The sequence below is a fragment of the Balaenoptera ricei genome, chromosome 3, assembly GCF_028023285.1.
Source record: "Balaenoptera ricei isolate mBalRic1 chromosome 3, mBalRic1.hap2, whole genome shotgun sequence".
Taxonomy (NCBI): domain Eukaryota; kingdom Metazoa; phylum Chordata; class Mammalia; order Artiodactyla; family Balaenopteridae; genus Balaenoptera; species Balaenoptera ricei.
In genome coordinates this window covers 125,838,194-125,850,221 of record NC_082641.1, presented here as the reverse complement: position 1 = coordinate 125,850,221, position 12,028 = coordinate 125,838,194, and the positions used below count along the sequence as shown (strand labels likewise).

The following is a 12,028-nucleotide window of genomic DNA, read 5'->3' as shown; positions in this document are numbered from 1 at the left end:
GTGATTCTTGCCACCTTCTCATGCAAGCATCTGGAGCATTATCTGCATAGCACTTTTCTTTAGATCAGTTAGTTTGCCTTAAAAAAATTTATTTTACAGAGAAAGAAAATTATAAGTGGAAACCAGTACCAACTGCAAGAAATGGAAGGTAACTGTAAAAAAAAAAAATGCAAAAAACACAATGTATCAGATTTCAGCTAAATAGTTGGAGCAGATACTATCAACTGTTCCTCCCATTTTCCCACAGATCCCCTTACCATTTCTGTGTATACCATCCTGACTTCCAATGATGAACCAACATAATTTTTGGAGGGCTACCCTCAGTCTGCTGAAATCACCTTTCTCACAAGCACAATGGACTGGAGATGCCTGGGAATCCATGTCCCCCTATGGACAGCTCTTAAGCAATACATAATGGCTGTGGGAGTATCAATACCCCCAGTTCCCTCCCCACTTGTCCAGGATAATTCTGAGGCATACGTTTTACACTGTTTCCCAGAACTTCCCTGTGGGATTAAGCTTCAGTGGCTTATAAGCTGCCTTTCATCCTCTTTCCTGTATCATTACTTCCCTGCCAGTGTACCTGCACCTGCCAAATCAAATATGTGCATCTATTTAATCCTCACCTCAAGATCTGCTTCTTAGGGGACCCCAGTAAGACAGTAGTGTTTCTAACCAAAGCCTGTGAGCCTTCGACCCGTTTTTTATTATAAAAGAGAGATTACCAAATATCAGGAAGGACTCGAAGATAAGCTGACACATATATGAATCCTTTTCTTCAGTGTAAACAACAGTGATTAAAATAGAAAATGAAAAAACACATTTTTTTACCATATGATCCAATGGTACTTCTATCCACCTATTGCCTAATATCATGTGCTTTCTCCAGGAGACGTGAGAAAACATTGGGAAATCTGTGTTTTACCTTAAGGAGTCATCCCAAGAACAGCAGCATCAGCAATACCTGGGCACTTGTTAGAAATGCAAATTATTCATTCTAAACTTACTGAATCAGAAACTTGGGGGTAGGACTCAGCCATTGTGTTTTAACAAGCCTCCAGGTGATTCTCATGCATGCTTAAACTTGAGAACCACTGCTCTACAGTAAACAGTCTCTTATTTAGTTCTGCTCTCGCTGCATTCCTGGATTTCATCAGAATTCAGAATCATCCAAGACTTGCTTCGTCCCCTCAAACGTGACTGACGGATGGTTTTCTGGCTTCTGTTTGAGCCTCCCACTGAGGTGGACCTTGTTACTTGCCAAGGCACACAGGTCAATAATTGGACAGCTCTGATGTCAGATGATTTACCTCATAATGCGGTTCAAACTTCTCTTGAGACTCCCACCATCTCCCCTTTGGCAACACAAAGACAAGGCTAATTGCTTCTCTAATTATCAAGTTGAACTTTCATATCATGTCTTACCATTCATTCAGAAATACTGATCGCATACTGTGTCTCTTTCCATGTAGAACCTGTCACCATATTGGGAGTGGGACATTAATCAAGTGATCAGAAAAGTAAATATATAAATAAATGACTTGAATCTTCTTTTTTTTCTTCATGAAATATCCAGATCCACATTTAATTGGATCTGATTTCTTGTAACCTCACAGTCCTCATCACGTTATTTGGGGGTGGTGGGGGTATCTATGCCTTAAAAAAATACAATTTCTAGAAATGCTCTAGATATACTCCATTCAGTTCTACATGAAATGGAAGTTCATATTCCTCCTTTACATTTCCTGTAGTCCATTTTTTCCCCAAAGGTAGAATGGGTATGCCTCTTAAATATTCTTTCATTGGTTAAGGGCTGTTTTCAATATCAGTTTTTTAATAAAGGGACTATAGCTGAGAAATGTTTTCTTACCTAGAAAGAATATTCTTAATTATTTTGAAAAAAATTAAAAGCCATTTTGCATGCTAATTGTATATATTAGAATGGTGGTCCCTTAAGTGTAACTGAGTTGGCATCTGTTTGGATTTTCAGTTATGGAAATGAAACAGCTAGAAGGTTTTTATTTAGACTAAATCTTTCTAGATGACTTAGCACAAACGGCATTTTGACTATCAGCCCTAGAAAGAGACACTTGCAATGAAGGTCTAGCTCCTGGAATACAGACTCTTTTTTTTTTTTTCATGGTTTATACGCATTTGCACTTGTGAACTACCATCACTTAGATGTCTAGATAAACAAATAATGTAAATTTTCTTAGGACTAATTTACAGAGAGAAATTCTTTTAGAGAGTATGATCAGCTGATTGAAGTAAAAGTAAAATGGTGAAACAACATCCTATAAATTCCAAATATTTTCCAGAAAACAAAGTCATAGTAAATAGCCAAGGAGAGGGCTCTTTTTCTTCCATTTAGTGAGAATTTGCACAGTTGCAATTTTTCAGGTGATCCAAGAGTTTTCATCACAGTGAAGGTTACTAGGAAATCATGATCACCATGGGATGCAAAAGACTATTTTGGGGAATGCTTGTGTGTTTGATCCTGGTGAGATTGGCTGTTTTGGTACATATGGCTGGTAGTGAGTTAGGGTAATGAGGTGATGAGGCCAACAACAAGCATTTGACAGCTAACTCTTAGCGAATATCTGGCTTTAGTTAATTGCACATTACATTGCTCTTCTTTTAGTCCCACCTGTTAAGAAATATCTGTGATTGTGCTCAGGAGATGGAGCCTGTTTGGGACAGTATATGTGAATTGATCATAACATTTTTTTAATTTGGAAAATCATTCAAAACACTTGGTCTTTTGCTAGGGATTTGAGCAGAACTAACACAGACTATCACGGTCCTACAGTTTTAGCATTGGAAGAAACCTTATCAGTCACCAGAATCACATTTCTTGTTTAGACATCCTTAAATAATTACCCACATGCTGCCTAAATGCCTCTAATGACAAGCAACTCACCTTTTCAAAGTTTCCTTTAACTTCCGAGAAGTTCTAATTCCTTGAAATTTCTCCCTTTGCTCACCCTGTCCAGTACCTTCTGGCCTAGTTGATTCTAGAGTTGGGACAGTTGAGACCTAGACTGATGAACAGACTTGCTTAAGAATAGGAACAGTGAGTTAGTTAGTAGTGGGTCAAGCTGAGTGACTCCTGGTCCAGTGTTCCTTCCATTGTGCCAAGCTCCCACCCTCAATTTGGCAATTAAGATAAATAATGTTTTACTTATTCCTGACACTTGTCCAAAACAAAGGTATTGGAATATGCCCTTTGATGTAGAAATTTAACCCATGTAGGCATACTCTATAAAGAAACGTGGTCAATCCATGCACAGTTATGCATGAATATCTGCCCATGTGGCCAAAACCAAAGGAAAAAAACCAAAGTGCAGCAAAGCAAGCTGAGGTTATGACATAGCTCCAAGTAGGCAGATGTTGGCACTATACCAAACTACATCAATATTTCACTCCAATAGGTGGGGACTATTTACAGGTGAGCCCTGTGCTCTCACTTCTCATAATAGAGATGCAACTACACACCTTCTGTTAACCATTAACAACTGTTCCACAGCAATCTTTCAGAGTATTCTGAGTAAAAGAACAAGGGTAAAGATGGGGTGTGCTTACCTTCGGGGTTTGCCCTTTAGTTTTTTAAAATTTGTAAGCCAGAAAACTAAGGGTTGGAATCAGCATTTGGTGGCATAAAGAATTTCACCTCTTCCTCCTCCTTCTCCTCCCGTTTTAAGGAAAGATCAGTCTCAATGTATCCAACAAGGAAAAGAAGCTCCAAGGAATATGATGGAGTTGTATGTTGCTGTAGCTTTACTTTTGTGACAGATAAAGTGTTTTGAATAATTAGTGACTTGATGTCCTATTGCTGAGATAATAATGAGACCTTCATTTGTACCTCACATGGTAGAAGGGTTTATTTGGCTCCCTCTTCCACCCCTTTCCCAGGACTTGCTGTGCTTTTTTTTCTGATTATGATGATCTAGGAGTGTTTCTCTGAAGGAGACAAGGATACAGCATGACTATCATTAAAACACACACATACACACACATGCACATGTGCCATATGCACACGAGGGCTAACTGAATTTCAAATTAGAACTTTTAGAAGGGATGTAGCTTATATCTGAGCATGGGAGATGCTCTCAGTTGATTGTACTTTTAATTAACTGGGTAGTATTTTGTTAAGGAGTCAGAAATATAAGTATGCAACATAAAAGCATGGTTCCTTGCACACAACTGTCACTCTGAGCAGTCTTCCCAGCAAGTGGTGTCCCTATAATCACAGCTCAGATTAGATATCCCTGGTGAGCACGGCAGAAAATAGTGGACTATAATCGATGAATCAATTCAGGATAAGTACTAATCACCAGCTTCTCTTTTGTTACTGTTCCTTTATCTCTAACAAAATGCATGTTCTCACTGGCTTGTTAAATGGCAGTCATTTTAAATTTGCTCATTGAGTTTCCATGAGCAAAATATAACAATGTACATTGCTATGAATATATAGTTTTCCCCATGTTGTAACATTTTCAAATGCAGTTTCAATGAATGAACTTTAGCTAGCTTTTAACTGTTTTCCTTAGTTCCAGCTTTTCTTCCTTCTCATCTGTATACAAATACAATGTTGATTTTCTTGTATATAACTAAGGATTTTTTTGTTTGTTTGTTTCAAATAATGGTTGGCCCAACTCAGATTGGCTTACAGAGGAAAAAGAGAATTTTTTGGCTCAATATAATTGGGAAGTTTAAGTATAAAATTGTCTTAAGACACTGCTAGACCTTAAGCCTCAAATTATCTCATCAGGACTCAGCATTCTCTATGTTGCAACTCTGTTTTCCTTTGGGTGTTAGCTTCATTCTCAGACAAGCTCTCCCCACAAAGTGGCACTGATGGCCACCAGCAGCTTTAAATTGAAAGTCTATCAGTTTAGCAACAGCAGGGGAAAGACAGGCTCTTTCTAGCAAAAATCCCAGGGCTGGCTTTACAGTCCAGCTGGTGAGTTAATGAATCCTTGTGGCCAGAGAATGGACTATTCTGATTGGCCAGTCCTGGTCATGTGCTCATCAGTGGGATTGAGGCAGGGGAGGCATTCCACAAAGGAAAATCAAGGCACTGTTCTCAGAGAAAGAGGAAATAAATGGTCAGCAGAAAATTAAAGGAAATATTCACTTTCATGAGGAGTTTCCCTTGTTAACTGGGAGGAAGTGTGATAGGATGACAAAAACTATGCAAGAGGGAAGAGAGATGGGAACATATGTATATGTATAACTGATTCACTTTGTTATAAAGCAGAAAGTAACACACCATTGTAAAGCAATTATACTGCAATAAAGATGTTAAAAAAAAAAACAAAACTATGCAAGATAAAGCTTGAGTTTCAGAATTGACAACCCTGGATTGAATTCTCAGTTTGGTTAAGTGCTAGCTGTGTGACTTTGGCAAGTCAGGTAACCTCTTTGACCCTTAGTCTCTTCATCTAACAATAGACATAACGTCTCAGAGGTTGGAGAAGAAGGAAAAGGACAGTATTTAGCACTTGTTAATACTTAGTAAAGAGTAAATAAGTTGAACTGGTTTTTGATACTTTTAAAAATTACAGTATTTATTCTGCAGTGGTTCATATACTACCTCCCAGAGGGAGAGTCACAAGCTCTCAAACCTCAGTTTCCTCATTTGCAAAACGAATTAACTACTTAGTTGACTCAAGAAGTATCTATGAAGAGAATACTTTAGGCATTTTTCTAGGCACTGAAGTTATAATAGTGATCAAGATATAACTATGCCCTCTTGAAACTTATATTTTAGTAAGGGAGATAGATCACTAATAAAGAAGCAATGGCGTATATATAAGGTGTGTACTAAGAAGAAAAAAATAGAGTGGATACAGAGGATGGAAACTTTCAGAAAATGAGGTCTGAAATTTTATTTAGATGGTCGGGGAAGTGACAGCCTTATTTCCTGTGTCCCTAAGGAAGTAAGGGAGTGATCTACATGGTAGCATTCCAGGGAGAGGAAACAAGTGAAAAAGCTCTGAGGTGAGAGCCTACTATGATGGTCAAGGAAAGACGCAAAACCAAAGAGTTCAAAGGTGGTGAGGGGGTGGGGCATGGCTAAAGTTGGGTTGGAGAGGAGCTGGGACCAGATCATGATAAGGAGTTTGGATTTTATTTTAAGCATGACAGAAAGCCACTAGAATTTTATATAGGCAAGAAATGATCTGACTTCCATTTAAAAAATATTCTGTCTACCATGGGGAGAAGAGATGATAGTGGAGCTAGCAGGAGACCAGTTAGGAAAGTTAGGAGAGTAGTTAGGACACCAGTTGGGAAAGGAGATGGTGGCTTGGACCAGGTGCTGGTTTTGGAGTTAATGAAAAAAAGTCAAAGATTGAGGAATCATTTTCAAAAAGTAGAGGGAGTGAGTTTGCTGATAGTTTTATTGTAGGGTGTGAAAAAATGTGTTTTGTCTGTGCAACTGGATAAATGGTGGAGCCATTTCCTGAGATGGAGAATGCTAGGGGAGGAGTAAGTTTTGTGCTGGAGCGGGAAGTGAAGGGTTTAGTTTGAAATGCTTTTTAATCATACAAGTTGAGATGTCAGGTAGGTGATATGAGTCTGGGAAAGGCCTAGACTTTATAACTTTGGAAATCTCTAGTGAACAGACTGTTTTTTAAGCCATGGGAATGGATGTTAATCTGTTAATTTTTGCTCTTTCCAGAAACATAGGTTATTTATACGATCTGCATTAGGACACTAGCTAGTGAAAATAGGTAACTGTATTGTTATGATTAAAATAGTATGAGTATTTTCAGTTTTTTTAAACCGTTTTTGAGGGTGGGTAATCATATCCCTTTGAGAATCTAGTAAACTCTTGATCATCATCTGCCTAGAAAAAAAATAGATGTGCACACACACCATCTCACTTCAGGAATGATTTTAGATAGAGGAGTACAAAGGTTGGAACCCTCCCGCTTCAGTAGTTAGGGCTTTGTACTTATGTACTTAAAATAAAAGATTATTCCAGATTCAAAATGTAAAAGAGATAGAAGTAGACAGAAGTGCTTTGTTTGAGGTCAGAGTAGGGGATTGAGTCCTGTAGGCTGAGCCTTCCTCATACCTGTCACAAACCCAGAAATGCCCATGGGAGCCCATGTTAATCTTAGAGGCTTTAAAGAATAAACTTTGAAAAACACAGAGAGACCCATGTCCTTTCCAGCTCTGGTGGCCTGCCATTCTTTTCCTGGCTGCCAGGCATATATGTTTGGTTCACCTTGACCAAGGAATCCAAGGGCCCAGGCTGAGTTTCATGGTTTTGTTATGTAGATAAACAGATTTACATTTTCTTCCATGTAAAATTTTATTGGAAAACCAGCAGACGGAATTATAGAATATCAGAGCTAGAAGTAAACCCAGAGATCATCTCTTCCAATCCCTTCTGTTTATTGAGAAGAAGAGGATGAAGTTAGAAGGAGAAAGGGTCTTGCTTAGGGTAACTCCAAAAGAAACAGACTGAGCTCCACCCCTATGTCCTCTGATTCACCATGTTTTAGAACAAATGTGGTTAAAAATATAGGAATTCTTCTGAAAACTGAAACTACACAGCCAGTTCAGAGATCAGACTTGGTGGAGATCAGTGAGTGTCCATCCATTAAAGGGTGTAAGGTCTTCTGAGGGTCTATGCTAGAGGAACTTACAGTAGTTTGAAAATTGACTCCTCTTCAGTTGTGAGTTCTTAGCCTGGGGTTCATGGAGGGGCCTCAAGGAATTATGGGCTCCCCAGAAAGTGTGTATGTATGTACATGCACATCTATTTTTTTTTTCTAGGAAGAGGGTTCTCAAGAGTTTACTAGATTCTCAAAGAGATTTATCCACCCTCAAAAAGGTTTTTTTAAAAAAAACAACCTGAAAAATCCTCATAGGAAACAAGATGGCTGACCATTTTAGGCAATGTACTATTTTAATCATAACAATGTAGTTACCTGTTTTCACCAACTAGTGTCCTAATGCAGATCATATAAACAAGCTATGTATCTGGGAAGAGCAAAAAATAACAAATAAACAGATTAAACATGGAGTAAAAAGAAATACCTTTACGTTTTAATCTCTAAGAGATTAGTCAAATGTAAAGAAACTTTTTGCAGTACTCAGCTGTGCCATACCTCAGTATGCCAATAGCTTTTTGCTGTAGTATTGTTTATTAAATACTTTTCCGACACACTACAAAAGTCCTAATAATTAGGAAGCAATGAGTATTTGGCATTTTTTCCCTTCACGACTTTTATTTTCCTACATTACTTTCTTGTCTAATCTCTTTTTTATTTCCCCATTACAGTACCCTGTGCACACTGAAATCCAACTCACCCATGCCTATTTCCTGTAATGGACGAACTTGATGCTAATGTGAGGTATGTTACATTTCTGTATACATTGTGCTGTAAATTGTGGTCATTTGAACTCTAAGGTCTCTGAAAAGTCTGTTGTAGTAGAGTTACAAAGCTAGTAGATGTGGATTTTCTTCAGTATTTCATATATAATCATGAGTGTGGTACTGTTTGATTATTAATGTTTTTTCATTTCTGTTTAAATGATAAATATAATATGGCTGTAAATGATTCCAGATGCCTATACTAAAAGTCTGCATTACGGGAGATGCTCTTCCATGAAAATAGATATTCATCTCTGTAATAGGAAGAAAGAAGATGTATTTAAATGGGGGTAAAAATAGCTTAAGAATATTTATCTGTACATCTAAACTTTAGATATACGTTTAAATAGCTTTTTGTGACAAGTGCTAGTTTGCCAGTTCTTTTATCAACCAGGTCATTAGATTATGTGACATGATGGTTGCATGGTATAGTTACATAAAGCTAAATGATTTTTGTTTTGTTTTTCTGTAATTTCCTGCAACCCTTGGAGATCAAATAATAGGATGGCTTCTAGGGATTTTTTTTTCTTTAAAGGCTTGCTGCATTTTATTTGGTACAACCAAATATTGTGGAGAAAATTGTATTCAATAAGGTTTAAATGTTATGAATTGGCATTTGAGGCTGAAGATATCATCGATATCAATAGCTGGAAGACATGCTCAAAAAATACATTCTTGGTGCAATCACAGGAGCAGTTTTTCTTTCATTTGAGATCTGTAGGAAAGCACATTTCAGGCATAGATCAGAGGCACTATGCCTCTGTGTTTGATGTAGGAGAACGCTGTGACAAAATGGAGCTGTCAAATATCTTGACAGAAACTCACAGAAACTCTAGTGTAATGTGACTGGAGCTGCAAAGATGTACTACCACTCCAATGCAGGGGTTCCTTAAGGGTAGAATGTGTCTCACGAATAATCCCTGGCACATGGTGGATATTTAATAAAGAGTTATTGATCAGCCAGTAATTGTGCTACATATATTTCAAATAGGGTGATGTTCTAGTATACTTAGGTATGCACAGAGACTCTATATTCAGCAGTAAAACATTTTACACTCCCAATGGAAGCATCGTGGACTTTGATATTTACCAAACACACTGACTTGATGCAGAGTCTTAGGACTTTAACAGAGATTTTTAGGCTAGTACCACATACTTAATTTTCCTCTGAAAATTTGTGGCATTATTTGCACAGAGAAAGCATAGTGGAATCTAGAGAGTCTCCATTTTATTTTTATTAATTAAAAGGCCAAAGTGAGCAGTGTCAATGGTGATAAGTTTATCAAATTGTTTTAAGTTTCAGACATTGTATTAAACTGGATCAGCTGGTTAAAATCAGTACTTCTTTTTGGATGATTCAGATAGTATGATCCCTAACATTTCCAGCTTTTCAACATTTATTTATAGCAGCATTGGATTCTAATAGCAGAATACAATTCAATTAAATGAACATTAGCCATTCTCCTGGGTGCTGTAGATCTGCAATGCAGGATACAAGATGATATCACTCCTCGGAATCTTGTCTCTGGACCATCCTCTCTGTCTGATTTCTAACCTGATCCCGTCAACATATGCTCATCCTCACCTACGCCCCATCTCTACCCACAACATTAGTAACATGCAAGTGCCACAGGCTTTCCAGCTATTTCCTTCTCAGCCCACCCTCTGGGTGTCCATAGTAAAGGACATTTATTTACCAAATTGTGATGCATGGATCAATAGTAATGCATGATGATTTTAGGTGGTACATGAATGTCTGTTTTATTTTTAAATAAATATTTATTTTAAGGTAACCTTATGGTGGTAATACTATTTTGCCACTGATAGTAGTGAAATAGAGTTTTCTTTTAAAATACATTTACTTAAAATTTGAAAGTAAGTTTTATTTAAAGAAAAAAATTATAAGCAGTGTTTTTTCATTATTATTATTATTATTGGCCATGTTGGGTTTTTGTTGCTGCACGCGGGCTTTCTCTAGTTGTGATGAGCGGGGGCTACTCTTTCTTGCAGTGCGCGGGCTTCTCATTGCGGTGGCTTCTCTTGTTGCGGAGCACGGGCTCTTGGTGCGTGGACTTCAGTAGTTGCAGCACGTGGGCTCAGTAGTTGCAGCACGTGGGTCCTAGAGCGCAGGCTCAGCAGTTGTGGCGCACAGGCTTAGTCGCTCTGTGACATGTGGGATCTTCCCAGACCAGGGCTCGAACCCATGTGCCCTACATTGGCAGGCGGATTCTTAACCACTGTGCCGCCAGGGAAGTCCCTATACAGCAGTGCTAATTATATTTATCATGTGGTACTTAGGCGTTTGCATCTTTTACCTGCCTTCATCCTTGTTAAGAGAGTAAATCCTAAGAGCTCTCATTGCAAGAGCAAGTATTTGTTTTCTATTTCTTTAATTATGTATCTGTATGAGATGATGGATGGTCACTAAAATTATTGTGATAATCATTTCATGATGTATGTAAGTCAGCTCATTATGCTGTACACCTTAAACTTATACAGTGCTGTAAGTCAATTATATCTCCATAATGCTGGAAAAAAAGAAAAATATTATGTACTTTTAAAATATTCATTAATAAATGAATGTGAAAAAAATCACAAGGGTACTATGCAGATGACTAGGGTCCAGAAACCCATGTTCTAGGTATAACTAGATAGAGTAAATTTTATCATTTGAAGAATAGGAACCAGAAATTTTTTTTTGGTAAGGAAATGTCTTCACTTGGTAAAGTGCCCGTATAGAGTGAAAGCCGAAGGGTCTGGGTCCCTGGCACAGGAGAGGGATTTTTTAACTTACTCTGAAGACAGGAAAATGAGTGACCAGAGGAGGGAGAAGGTAGGAAAAGAGAAGATTCAGAGAAGAAGGAGAGTCTGGATCCTGCTTAGCAGAAGGTGGGACATCTAGCTGCGTGGTGGCTGTAAGACGTTGAGAGGAGTTAGGTTGCATCTTTTTGTTTGTTTGTTTAAAAATGCATGATGTGTGTGCTGACCTCTCCCAGCACCGAGTTCTTCAGCAAAATTTTCTAGCTTGGCTAGGAAAGGAGTGTGGAATGTTTACTATGTGTGAGGTCATTATGAGCTATAAACTTAACGTGTATTATCCTTTTAATTTTTAAAACGATCCTCTGAGGCACATCTTTATTATCCCCATTTTACAATGTGTGGTAACTAAGGTACAAAGAGGTTAAGTAAACTGCTCAAGGTCATAAAACCACACTGCCTCCTACTATACTACAGATATTTTATATGAGTGTGTGTGTGTGTGTGTGTGCGTGCGCGCACGTGTAAATTGGTGAGATGCCTGACATTTCTGTCTGGGTAAATGTAGTTCGGAAGAGAGAATGCATGTGTGAGAATGAAAACCCCAAAGGCACAGGATGAGTGTGAATCAGAAATCTGAGAGAAAGATTTCTACGGGCTATAGAATTGAGAGTCTCCAGCCAATTTTCCCCAGATATCAAGGAACAGAGAGGTCCTAGTTGACACTTAGGGCTAAATAAAATGTCTAGCATTTAAGTATTTTGTCAGGCCATACTGGTTACTTAATTTTTGGTTTGTTTGGTTTCATTTAATTGAGTTTGCTATTTCACCTTGTTCCTTGTTATTGTATATCTTCCAGTATTATTGACTATAAGCATC

At 38.0% G+C, this 12,028-nt stretch overlaps 1 protein-coding gene across 4 annotated transcripts in view; it reads left to right on the top strand.

Annotated features, from left to right (window-relative positions):
* The window catches only part of HTR4 (5-hydroxytryptamine receptor 4), a 204,535-nt gene that overhangs the window by 16,185 nt on the left and 176,322 nt on the right, over positions 1–12,028 (top strand). For all 4 annotated transcript variants that reach the window (XM_059919550.1, XM_059919551.1, XM_059919553.1 and 1 more), the window contains exon 2: positions 8,300–8,372. In XM_059919550.1, the coding sequence (XP_059775533.1) occupies positions 8,347–8,372 (26 nt within the window). In that variant the 5' untranslated portion in view covers positions 8,300–8,346. The remainder of the gene's footprint in view (positions 1–8,299; positions 8,373–12,028) is intronic.